The sequence below is a fragment of the Tenrec ecaudatus genome, chromosome 1 (genome assembly GCF_050624435.1).
Source record: "Tenrec ecaudatus isolate mTenEca1 chromosome 1, mTenEca1.hap1, whole genome shotgun sequence".
Lineage (NCBI taxonomy): Eukaryota > Metazoa > Chordata > Mammalia > Afrosoricida > Tenrecidae > Tenrec > Tenrec ecaudatus.
The window spans coordinates 250,695,081-250,708,184 of NC_134530.1; the positions used below are offsets into that span (position 1 = coordinate 250,695,081).

General features: G+C 37.2%; 1 protein-coding gene across 12 annotated transcripts in view; it reads right to left on the reverse strand.

The window, feature by feature from the left end:
• Positions 1-13,104, reverse strand: part of CEP170 (centrosomal protein 170) — a 168,750-nt gene that overhangs the window by 36,173 nt on the left and 119,473 nt on the right. For 10 of the 12 annotated variants that reach the window (XM_075531135.1, XM_075531091.1, XM_075531075.1 and 7 more), the window contains 2 exons: positions 8,951-10,777; positions 153-387 (listed from right to left, as the gene is read on the reverse strand). In XM_075531135.1, coding sequence (XP_075387250.1) covers positions 153-387; positions 8,951-10,777 — 2,062 coding nt within the window. The remainder of the gene's footprint in view (positions 1-152; positions 388-8,950; positions 10,778-13,104) is intronic. The other 2 variants (XM_075531099.1, XM_075531162.1) reach the window with 1 other exon arrangement.

Sequence of the window (13,104 nt, forward strand, 5' to 3'; positions counted from 1 at the left end):
GGATGGAATGTAGCTACAGGTAAAACTCAGCTTATCATTATCAGTGAATTTCATTTTTGGATTATTAGTATAGATCAAGTACAAGTTAAATGTTAGTACTAGCTGAAATAGCAAAACATGACAGCTGGTCAAATCAATTCACTAAAACCAACCTGGCTATCTCTTCTCGATGAGCAGTCCAATCTCGGATGTAGTCTTCCTGCTCTTTTATCCGGTGCTTGAATGAAGAACTAGTAGGCATAGCGGACCCAGTGCTCTGCAATCGAGTAGTTTTCAGGGCTGGAGAAGTACGTAGACGAGTATGTTTAGGGGAATTACGGTTTGATCCAAATTCATCTTCTGAGGTGGAAGCATAATCAGTAGGAAAGCGCCTCCATCTTGAATTTACTAAATTAGTTTAATTATTAAAAAAAGAGTTATTATGTTATCTTTTAAAGGCGATAAAATAAAAATCACGATTTCAAAAGCACCATGAGAGTACACACACCACAACTTTTAATAACATACACATACCTCACAAAAACTGATCAATCTACTAACCATTAAAGAGAGGAACATCACACGTTGTGAAATAAAATAATGAATAATTTAAACCAATTGAAAGACTGTGTTTTCTGTAGAATGGTAAACAGACATTCAGGATGAAAAATTTTATTAATGATAAGCAGCTAGTAAGCTCTATTCAAAGTGTTTACTTGGATACTGTCTAATAGCAAATACTTAATCTCATGTGAGTGAATATGTAGATTTTGTTTTAAAAAAAAATGAAAGCAACACCACAAAACACCGTCACCACCACCAAAACAACAAGGGAAAAGATATCCTCATGCCACATAGACTTTCAAAATGGAGATGATAAAAACTTTCTTTTCCCAACATACAAATGTGCATAATTCCTGCTCTGGAAATTATGCCTTTATGGCAAAAAAAAAGGCGAAAACAAAAAACATTACCTCTGTCATTCAACATCCTGCTATGCTACGGTTGGAAAAAATCTTTTTACATGGTAAAAAATAATAGCAACACAACAAAGCATCTTCGGTATAACTCTGCTGCTTTGACACTGAAAGCATATAGACATGGTGAGATAGAGACAACGGTTAAGAAACCTACAAGAAGCGGATCTTTACATGTTAGTCTCACAGCCACTGACATTAAGCAAAGGAACACACTACAGAAAGTGGAAGCACTTTCTTCTTTATGGTTAAGACAGATTAAAAACTGTTACTGGTGACATGTTGAAAAATTAGAAGACAGCGCAGACACTTCTGTTAATATGAGAATCAGGCATATAAATAATTTTTTATGTGTAACTAAAGATAAAAAAAAATAAAACAGGGAGGTAATAGTTACTTCATGGAGAACACGAGGCCAGAAACCAAGTGTATCTTGTCAGTGGTCATATACACCTAGCACTCAGAAGTAAATCTGCCCAACAGGTATCTATTCAATAAATGTTTCTGAGTGAATGAATGATACAATGGATACAGTGAACATCTGCATTTGTAAAATGAGGAGAAATCTACTAGGCTATATAAATGCTTTTGGTGGTTTATATGAAAGCTTAGCTTCTGCTAAAGTAAGTTATGCTGTTTTTAAAATATTAGAAAAGTTATTTTTTTTCATTCTCTAACACAAACTCACTAGTGTAGTATGCTAGTGTAGTATGCTGGTCTATTCCAAGATCCCTTTATCTTAAAAAAACAAAATAAACAAAAAACCACATGGTCCCATGAAGGCAATTACTACTCATAACAACCCCACGGGGGAGAGTAGAAAAACTGCTCCACAGAATTTTTGTGGCAGTGTTGTCTTTACAGAAATAGACCGCCTTTCTTCCATAAAGTAGTTGGTGCATACACATAGCTGACCTTCCAGTTAGCAGTGTAGTGCTTAGCCCACAGAGCTACTAGTATTTTGTATCTTTCATGTTTCTTCCTCATAGTTTTTCTGCAGAGAAGGGCTGAGGCCCTCTAAGTTATTCATATAAGACATGTTGCCACTAAAGTTGGTTTAGGAAACAGAAATCTAAACATTAGTGGTTACCAATTTGTTCTGCTTCACATTCTTTATTGTTTTTTCCTATCTCCACCACCTGAGGCTTGAGATCATGGCTAAGAAAGGAAAGGCATACACAGAAAGCTCATTACTTTCTGAAAAAGTACATGCAAATACATATACAGAGTAATAGGTAAGTAATCAGATTTTTTCCAGGGAGCTGAAGTATAATTTCTGATTTTACTCATTTTCAAACAACTAAAAATTTTATGAACTGATTTAACCTCAAGATACATGTGTTAAATGTGTATATTTTGTAACATTAAAGTTTAAAAACAAAAGGAAAGAGGTTCAGGAATAAAATTATGAATGTAGCAATCGAACTGCCAGATTTTTCCTTTTAGATTAAGTTTCCTTATTTTTGATTGGACAACCATAATCACTAAGCCTATGACTGAAGATTGAAAAACATAGTAACAGAAGCATAGTAAATTAGATAAGACACTAAAACATAAGTAAATATGATGGAACTAAGGTGGCTTATTTACAAGTAATTTAATAAGAATGTTATCAATGACTGGCATGTTATATGAATGACAAAGGACATGAAAACAGAAGGAGAAACTGAGTATCAAGTGTTATCAATGAATGTGGCAGAGTACACAGAGGACATAGTTATGAAAATTTCTTAGAGATAACAAAACACCCTAAGAAACTAAATGTCTGGGGGCGGGGGTTAGGGAAGGTGGGGAGCTTCAGGACTACAGTCTCTAGCTATAGCAAAGTCAAGTGGCATAACATAGATCACAGAGACAATGTTCTACATCCACTTTGGGAAGTAGCTCAAAGCTCAGATACTAAGGTGGAACCATATTGGTCTTTCGCTGACTAGAACAAAGAAGAGAAATGAAAATCCAAAGACACAAACTAGCTTTGAAAGAATTAAGGTGGTATCCTGCTACTAGTACCAAATGCCCCGAAAAAGATCTCATTAGAAGTTTCTGGAGAGGGTGTAAGAAAAATGTTGAAACAGAACTCAAAAACATTAAAGGAAACCAAGTTTACGGGCTGAACAGAAGGTGGAACTGCTGAGACAATGGCTCATACTCACCCTTCAGATCTGAAACCAACCTCATCCTCATGCTAGACTAAGATAAAAAGGGCAGCAATGACCCAAGGACAAATGTGGGAAGCGCTAGGAAGAAGGCTGAACAGAAACTGAAAACACAGGGAAGTGAGCTACATGATGGTACATTGAAGGGATTGTAATGAATGAGATGAAACAAACTGTGTACGAATGGAATAGGAAACTGGGGATCTGTTCTGTAGACATTCAACCAATTTAGTACTTTTTATCTGTTTCTTATTATGTATGCTATTCTGTATATGGAATCCAGGATAGGCAACTCTAGAAAGAATAATTAGATTAATAATTACCTAGGAGTATGCGCAGGGAGGTTGGGGGGTGGGGGCACGAGGGCAACAGAGAACTAAGAACAATGGAAGAAAAAAATAGGGAGCTAAGAGCAAAGAAAGAAGAGAATGTTGTAAAATTGTGTACTTCGAAGCAAATGTGGTGATAACTGCACAACTCTTCTTGAAGTCTTTGATAATCTGAATTATATGACAATGAAACAATTTTCTAAAAATTCATCCAACTGATAATAAAATTAAAAGATACCCACCCTCCAAAATAATAGGTGATAGGAAAGTGCATGTGTTATAAATTTTGGACTACCTGTAGTGAGAATCAGAAAATAATCACATAACACTGTGGGAGGTAGAGAGAAAAAAATTTCCTATTCAAAAGATAATCAAACTTTTTACCTATTTTTATAAGTTGAACTAACGTTCTAAAGATACATTCAAAAAAGAAATACAGTCAAGGAAGAAAGCCTATTTTAAAAAACAGATCATCTTTATGTTTGTTCTCTGATAAGTAAGGACACAGGACAGCATGAAACACAGGAGGGTAGAGCACAGTAAAGGAACTACTCTTAATACCGCTTCAGGTTACTAAGGTATGCGAATACCAAAGGGAAACACGTTTTACATAGTGTTCTAGGAAGTAAAACCCAAGCTACCTCCCATCTCCAGTAGCAGGGAGTAAAAGATGAGATTGAGTGAAATGACAATTATCAATGAAAAAAGGGCTGGGAAAGGGTGTTTACAGCTAGGAACTCTAGCCTCTTATTGTTTTTCTTCAGTTCTTTAAAAACCTTTTGCTTTATCTTTGCTTTTAAACCATAGTAACTACAATTTACAAAGAACTAATAACTGTCAATTAAAGGAGAGAAAACCTCAAATCAGAATGTTTTTAATTTTCCCCAAACCTTATTTTATGTTGTTACTACTAGAATGATCTTAAATATGACAGCCTGGGTCCTTCAAACTGCCCATCTAACTTGACTTGTTAAAATCCTAGTATAAGGAAAAAAAAATCATAGTGTAAGATCTCTCAACACACAAGTGCTTTATAATTAAATGTTATTAAAACCTCACTCAGATTTATCTAATTAGATTTAAATAAAACATTTGCAACCTCTCATAGAAAGGCAGATTTTCTTGATGGAAGTTTGGAAAACCTTTTTACTTTTTCCTACTGAATTTTAATGTTTAATAAAATCATTTATAAAATTAACCATAATTTCATATAATTAGGCTCATTTGATAATAACACAAATATTAATAAGGGATTTAAGATACACTAAATTAGAAAATGTATATTGAAGGGATTTGAAATGTCAGTTTTTAAGAGATGACTTGAAGGAGCCCTAGTGGTTATGCATTGGGCAGCTAGCTACCAGGCCAGCAGTTCGGAACCACCAGCCACTCCTCAGGAAAAAGACAGGGCTTTCTACTCCCATAAAGAATGACCGTCTCAGAAACTCACAGGGGCTGTTGCACCTTGTCAATAGCATTGCTGTGAGTTGGAGTCGATGCCTTGGTTGGTAAAACGCGGGCAAGCAGAGACTTTAACATCTATTAAACTGAGATAAAGTTCTGAGATAGCTTTACTTATCTTAATCTTACAAGAGTACCTGAACCTTATGCCATAATCCCTCTTGTGGAGGTATTAAGAATATATTCACTATGTAAGCATCATTCATGAGCTCAAAAGAATTAAAAGGCAGAAAAAGTTTTTAGAGTCATCCATGTGTGAATGCTATTATTTCTTTTAGTGTTAAGCAAAACATCTTTGACATTAACACACATACACATCTTCAGATTTAAACAATACCTTTCAGAAAGCAAACATAACATTTTATACTTTACATCAGAATATTTCAGTTGGAAATTAAATTAAAAACATGTTTACAAGTAAATTTAAGTGCACATAGAAGTAAGATAATTTAGGGAGATCCCAGTAAGTTTTCCGTTTTATATGTTGATCCAGAGGAAGAAACAATTCAAGCCCTGCATGCTCATATAAGGTTCCTACCATCTATCAATGTTGAGGGCCAGAATAAAAAGAGAAAGTAAACCGTCTAAAAAATATTTAAAGGAATTAACATGTTTTCCTTTTCTAGGATATGCATTGAAACTATTATGAAAACTAACTGCTTTATTTTAATAATCTAGGGTATATAATTTTAAACCTATCTTGTTAAAAATCTGAATCTCTTCTTAAATTATTATTTCAATATATTTCGTTAAAAGGCAATTATAAATGTACACCATACTGTTAATTTCATAAAATGACATGATAGTTATGCACTGCAACTTGATACTGACAGACTACTGAAGAAAGCTGCAGGGAAAAGCATTAACCCTAAACAGCAAATCACATCAGTGCTAAAGAGACATGAAATCATTCTTATCTTTCATTTGGCTAAGTCAGAGATTTCTGATTCTCTTATTATTTTGCATATACATTTATTTAAAAAAAGAAATGTTTCATTTTTTTCATCAAAGTCTGAAATGTAGAATTTGAAACAGTATAGTTATGTTTACATATGCCAACAGGCTCTGAGTTTAGCTCATTTCAAGATCTTCAAAGTTTATTCTGGTATAGCAATAATGATCAGTTTTATTTCATATTAAACAGAAATCATCATTTTAAAGATACTTTATTTAGAGGTATCAAAAAGGCCCATTTTTTTTGTTTGAAATTACCTATCCATTGTGATTATTTAGTACATCCCCACTGACTGACTGCTCACTGGGAGAATCTGAATACACAGCCTGGATCACAATGTGGTTTTAGGCCCATAAGGCAGAGAAACTCACAGATACTCATGTGGACAACAACAAAGCCTTCATTGGCACAATGACTTTACTCCTAGTTACAATTTGATAGTCTGGCCATCCTCTGAGCGCAGGTACAGAAATCAGCACTCAGATTAGTTTGCAGAGCTGGAATGGAGGTGGTAGAAAAGGCAAGTGGCTATAAATTCAGAAAGCTGTATTTTATCTTGTCCTCCTCTCCTGCCATTACGCAGATTCCAACTCACAGTGGTTCTACAGGGCAGAGTAAAACTGCTTCTTTGGTTGAGGGAGGCTGTAAATCTTTCCAACAGCAGAAAGACTTTCTCCCACAGAACTGGTCCTTCTTGTTTTCACACTTCTGTTAACACTGTGTTTAACAGCCCACAGCCCAACAAGTAACCACCAGCCTATCGGTCACCACCAGGGCTTCGTAACTATGTGAACTAGACAAGTCAATTAATCTCTTAACCTTAGTTCACTAACTGAATAACTATTACAAATAACATAGCCTTCAAGCTCTTAAATTTGGTGATTCTATTTAATACACTGATGCCAAGACTGAGGAAATCAAACGTCGTTTTTATAATCTTCCCTAAGAAATTTCATTAAGCAATTCAATGCACTTTTTAGACACAAAGAGTGCTTACCAAGTTCTACATTTAAACCCAAACTTATGGCTGTTCAGTCAATTCTGACTCATAGTGACCCTAGAAGACACAGCAAAATTGCCCATTTGGTTTCCAGGCTGTAAATCTTTATGAGAGCAGAAAGCCTCGTCTTTTTCTTACATTGAAAGGAACAGAAAACACATTTTATCTTTAAAGATATAATAGAACATTGCATTTTCTAGCTTTTTACTTCAGAAGTGCTAATGTAGTATTTTATTTGAATTTCATGTAAGCCCTCATGGTAAATACTGAGAAAACCAGATCACTCATGTGTTAGGAGCAATCTACCAGCACAGAAGGAAGAGGTGCTCCGTGTCATGTGGTAACATACCACTTAGATGCAGCTTATGTTAGGACAGGGGAAGAAAGATTTTAACATACCTAATAGAGACAAAAATGACTAAACAAATCATTGGCAGAAGAAAGTTTATCAGAGCACACATAAAGAATTCAATTCAAATAAAGTATGAAAGGTAGAGCTATAAAGAATACAATGACAAGATAGGATAAATACACATTTAAAAAGTATATACTTGGTAATAAGTTCATTAGCCACCAATGAAAACAAAACATTGGACACGTGGAAACAAAAAAACCCTGAGTTATCAGGGAAATTCTATCTATTGTGTTTGGAACTATAATCATATGCTATATTCAGCCTTCAGCTACAGCCATCATCATTCAACCCTCTGACCAGCAGAGATGTAAGAATAATTAGAATGGAGGAAATCAGCAATGAAGGGGGATGGAAGAAAAAGTGAAATCTGAAATATGTGTGAAGTTCCAGGAGTTTTAAGATTACTAGGACATATTATGAGAGAAACAAACTATAAATAAAGATAAGATTGCATACCACCTCTCCTTCCAATGAAGACTTACAGCTCATTTAGAGGCTTGAAGACAGAAAGTAACTATAAATCTTCAAAGTCTTATAAACAGCTGTTTCTGCCACTGGTCTTTTTAACTACACCCCACATGAAGCTGATTATGACGTAATGAGACCATGCGTACAAGGCACACACAATTACTTGTCTCATTACTCTGATCACACATGTACACTTAGTAGCTATAAAGTACACACAAAGACAAAGATAACCAAACAACTAGATTCTGATAGGGAGCTTTATAATATTTAATTGCATCTAATTGTCACATCTAGGAGCTGTTGGTGGTATGGTGGTTAAAAGCTGGGCTGCGATCCACATGATCAGCAGTTCGAAACACCAGGAGTTCCAAGGGAGAAAAACTGGGCTTTTCACTCCCGTAAACAATGACAAACCCACAGAGGGTCGCTATGAGTCAGCACTGACTTGATGGCAGAGTGAGAATTACTACATCTCAATACTGTAACTGTACCTCATGAGATAAAGCACATAGTCCAGTTTAAAATTCCTACAGATCATTTTGAATCACATGCTTTATGTGACTACCCTATATCCACCATCTTTTGCTGAATAAATTAAGGGGTAGTTTCTACCTGGCTAACCATAAACAGGCTTAGTTTTCAACTTTAAAAAGTGTAAGTAAGGTAAATGACCCATTCCAAACTAATCATAAATAGGTGGTGGGAAGGGGTATGTATGTAAATATAGATAATTTCATTTAGTTCTGAAAGGAAAAATAGCTTACTCCAAGGATATATTATATTTCTTCAGGGTTAAAAGGACTCTGGACTATGAAAGGATATTTAAAAGTTAAAAACATGCTTTAAGAAGCACAATGTTAAGCCGTACAATTTAAACCAGATAATAAAATTCCAAACCTACTTTTGACACACAAATCCAGACAGTTGGCCAATTCAATGGTCGACATTTATAAATCACCTCAATGTAATTCCAATTTTGAAATCACTATTTTACCCCATGGCTAATTGGAAACTAATAATGTCTGAAGTTTTCATTTATTAAGTTAAGCAAAAAGTAATCAATTTTTATAGAAAAACAAAAAACTGCTCTGTATCACCAACTCTGCTAAATATTTTGGAAATACACCAACTAGAAAGTTATTATTTTAAAAATAAAGACAGATGAAACGCATAATATGTTAATATTATTAAAAGTTAGGAACCAATTTACCTGAAGGAGAGCCATGTGATGAGGCCATACTTTTGACCTTGGAGTCTGATAGCCGAGAGATACTGTTAGCTCTAACTCTAGGAGAAAATTTATCTGATGGTAGCAATCTGGCTCCACTTCTAATGATGGCTTCTGCAGTACGTGAAGCGGCACTACTTCTAGATATTGTTGCTTCAGAGTCACTACGAGCTGATAATGAGCCGAGCCTTGTTCTACGAGGCTGAGCCAATAAATCAATCCGAGAGATGTTGCGCCTTCCTGTGGGAGGTTTTGATGTTGAACTTGTGGTGGAGACCTCAGAAGCAACAGATGCTTTGTCAGCATCAGCTAGCTCACTGTCTGAAGCTTCACCAAGCCGTGCTCGGCGCAACAGGGAGGTCCTGGTAGGTCGTGGCCTTGGAAGAGTGGTTGATTTACTGGATGAACCAGATGCAACAGGAGATGTCTTAGATTTAGTTACTTTACTTCCTTCCAGTTTGGAATGTACATGTTCATCGGTTGAGGTAAGTGGAGTCCTTCCATGAGGTTTAGAAGAGTATGTTTCCTGATCAGATGACATAATATCTGAGATAGCAGAATGAGGTACACTAGAGGTTTGATCATCATCTGTTAAGTCTACTGAAGGCTGTCGTATTCTTCCACTGGATTGTACAAATTTACGACCATCTGCTCTTGAACCTACATCAGTGGATCGGCTTTTTGTTTTCTTTTCAATCTTCTCCCTAGCACCTGAAGAGGATGGTTTTGTGACATCTTTGGAAGGGGAACCTGAAGAACACCTATCTTTATAGAGGCTAGTGAAACTCTTTCGCTTTTGAGTTGACTTTCTTTCAGTCTCTCCAGTAACCAGACTGATCGTACTAGCTGTATCCACATCTGATTCTGGTGAAATGGAATTGTCTCTATTATAACTGGGAGTATCTGGGCCTTCGTCGGTTTTATTATCTTCACGCAGTTTAGCTTCTAGAAAAGCCATTACTGCTTCTGTGTCTTTGAGAATAAGGGTTGTGTCCATACTAGAATCAGTATCCATAGAGTCACTTCTATCTCGAATTCTACTTGCAGAAGCTAATGGTAAAGAAGAGGGAGTGACTGAAGACTGCTTATTTATATGGGGAATAAGTTCTATGGGTATGTTTGAGCTAGGCTTTTCTATGGTGAAGCTTCCTTGTCGCACGAGTGACTTGGAAGATTCCTTCTTGTCTCCTCCCTTGGAAGTTTGGTTTTTTAGGATGTCCTCAGCTTTTCTTCTTTTCCCCTCATTCTGTACCATCCTTTCTCCTTTGCCCGTACAATGACCAGCAATTTTTTCTTGAGGCTGTGGCTCTTGTTTAAGAGACTCTTCCCTGCATTTGTCGATTTGACTGGAAACATTTTTTGAAGATGACAATTTAGTGGGCGTCCACTCTGTCTGCTCCTTTTGTTCTTGCTGCTGAATTTTAGCTAAAGTTTGCTTTACTAAAGAAGTTTCCTTATCAGCCTCGTTTTTCTCTCCTCCAGGAGAAGAGCTGCCTAAGTGAAACATTTTGTTGTCTCCAGTATTCTTAAGAGTCTCACCATTTATTGTCCTGTTCATTTTACTCAGGGCTCTCTCGGCATCTTGTTTACCTTTCTGAGATACCTGTGTGGGTGTTTCTTTCTCCTGAAGTTCCGTGTCTTGTTTCTCTCCTATCTCTGACCTATGTGCTATAAGCTTTGTCCTGGGGTTTTCAAGAGGCTTTTCTTCGTGTGGAAGCTGGGGAAGGGCTCTTCTCCTTCTCTCTCCTTGACCAGCCAAAGAAGTTAGTGCGCCAGTATTTCTCAGTGAAATGCCAGATTCACCAACGTCTGTATTGATAAAATAAAAACCACAAATAAAAGCCATTAGGATAAAAAGAAAAACTTTAAAAATAAATAATCTAGTATTGCGATCAAGTCATTTTATTTACATTTTCATTATTTTTGGGGGGGGTGTGGTGTGTGAATATTTACAGAACAGACCATCAGTTTTAAATCCCCAAATTCATACATTTTCTACCAACTCATCGATTGAAATCCCTTCAATGTAACATCACTGATCTCACTTCTTTTTCCAGTTTCCACTCTCCTAACTCTTCTGAACTTTGCCACTGGGTAAATGACGCTTTTAAAAAAATCTGAAGTGGGTAGATTATTCTGCGATGTGTGCACATCACTAGTGTTATTGTGACTATATGAGGGGGTACCCCCACAAAAAACTGGAGTTTCCCCCCCAAGCTACATATTTAAATTTTTTTAACAAAACAACCTTATCACCTTCAATGTAGTCCCCATTACACTTAATACACTTATTAATTTTTCAGTTTCATTCCTGAAAACACCTTTTAAACTCATCTCTTTGGATGTCTGACAGCACCTCCCTCATTGTTTCTTCACCTCCTCTGTGTAGTAAAATCTCTGTTCTTTCATGTCCCTCTTCATTTGCAGAAACAGAAAGAAGTAGCATGAGTGAGGTCAGGTGAGTCAGGTGTACGGGGCAAGTGAGGCATGCTGACTTTTGCCCCAAACTGGCACACTGAGATGACTGCAAGAGCAGGTGCACTGTTGTGGTGGCAAAACCAGCCCCGTGTGCCACACATAAGGCCTCTGTGTCACACACTGTTACACAATCTTTTCAGAACCTCTAAATAGAAAGCTTGATTAACAGTCTGATTAATCTGGTGGAACAAACGCCAAATGCACTCTCACCTTCACATAAAAAAATAAATAAAAAAAAACCAAATGAGATTGCACTGATCTGTGATTTTATTTGGCGAGCTTTTTTGGGGCAAGGTATCTTCCACTGGCTTGATGTTTGCTTTTGGGGTCGCACCACCTGGCCTTGGGGAAAAAGTCTGGGTCCCTTTCGAGCTGTTCTTTCAAAGCACGGCATGTTTCCAGTCAATGCTCTTTTTGCCGGCCAGTCAGAATCTGAGGCACAAATTTCGCAGCTACCTTTCTCATCCCCAATTCTCCGGTTAAAATTTGTTGAGCCAAGCTCCAAGATAGTCCAGAAAACTTTCCCATCTCTTTAATTGTCTGTCTTCAGTCTTCAAGCACAAGTGCATGACTTCTGTCAACTTTTTGATCCATTTGGGAAGTGATGGGCGTCCAGAATGAGGTTTCTCATCAATCAACATTTCACCTTTATTGAAATGAAAAAACCACTTGTACACTTGATTTTTCTCCATAGCGCTGTCCTTGTCAGCTGTGTTCAACACCACAACAGTTTCTGCAGCATTTTTCCTGAATAGGAAACAAAATTTCACAGGCACCCACTCACTGGTCTCTAACACTCTGAGGTAGTTAGCTTATTGTGCCAACCTGGCCGATAAACACAAATTGGATTAAATGGCTTGGCAAGCCTTGCTTTTGTCTCTTGCTTTTTGATCACCGGACCAGTGTGCAGCTGCCTTGCTTTTTGCCTCAATTTGCAAGCCTCACTACCTATAGGACACCTAACCCGTGGACTGTGCTGCTGTAATGTGAGGTTCCTTCAAGACCTGCTTCGCTACACCATTGGAATTTACATCTCTTGAGCTGGGGATTGTCGGACCTGGTTATCTAGCTGACTTTTGGTGACCTACCTTGCTGTTTGCTGCCTGTGTCCAGATAGCCTGAATTGCTCTACAGAGGACTACCCGGCGGCCCTCAAGACTTGAAGGACTGCCAGTGTCTCACAACTGTCTAATGAGAGTGAGTTGCACTGACCCAAATATTTGTACTGCTTTATAATTTAATTAACTCTTTATTTCTTATGATACATAGCTATCTGTATAAATATATACAAAATTATTAGCATTATGGTTTTGTTTTTCTAGAGAACCCTAACACACTGCTTTTATGAAAAATTCACTGACCAGAGAGGACCTTACCAGGTGACACCAGTGGGTGCATGAACTTAGAGTGGGTTGCTCAATGCTCGCTTAGTGGGAAAAACGAATACTACAAAAGTTCCACACTTTGGGGATCTATGTGTAACCTCCTCTCTGGAAGATGGGCAATAGGAAGGTGGGTGAGGGGAGATGTCGGGCAGTGTGAGATAAGATAAAGTAGTTATTTATAGACTAGTAAGGGTTCAGGGGGAAGGGGGGATCGGGGAGGGAGGGGGAGGGAAAAAAAGGAAAACGAGCTGATTCCAGGAACCCAAGCAGAAG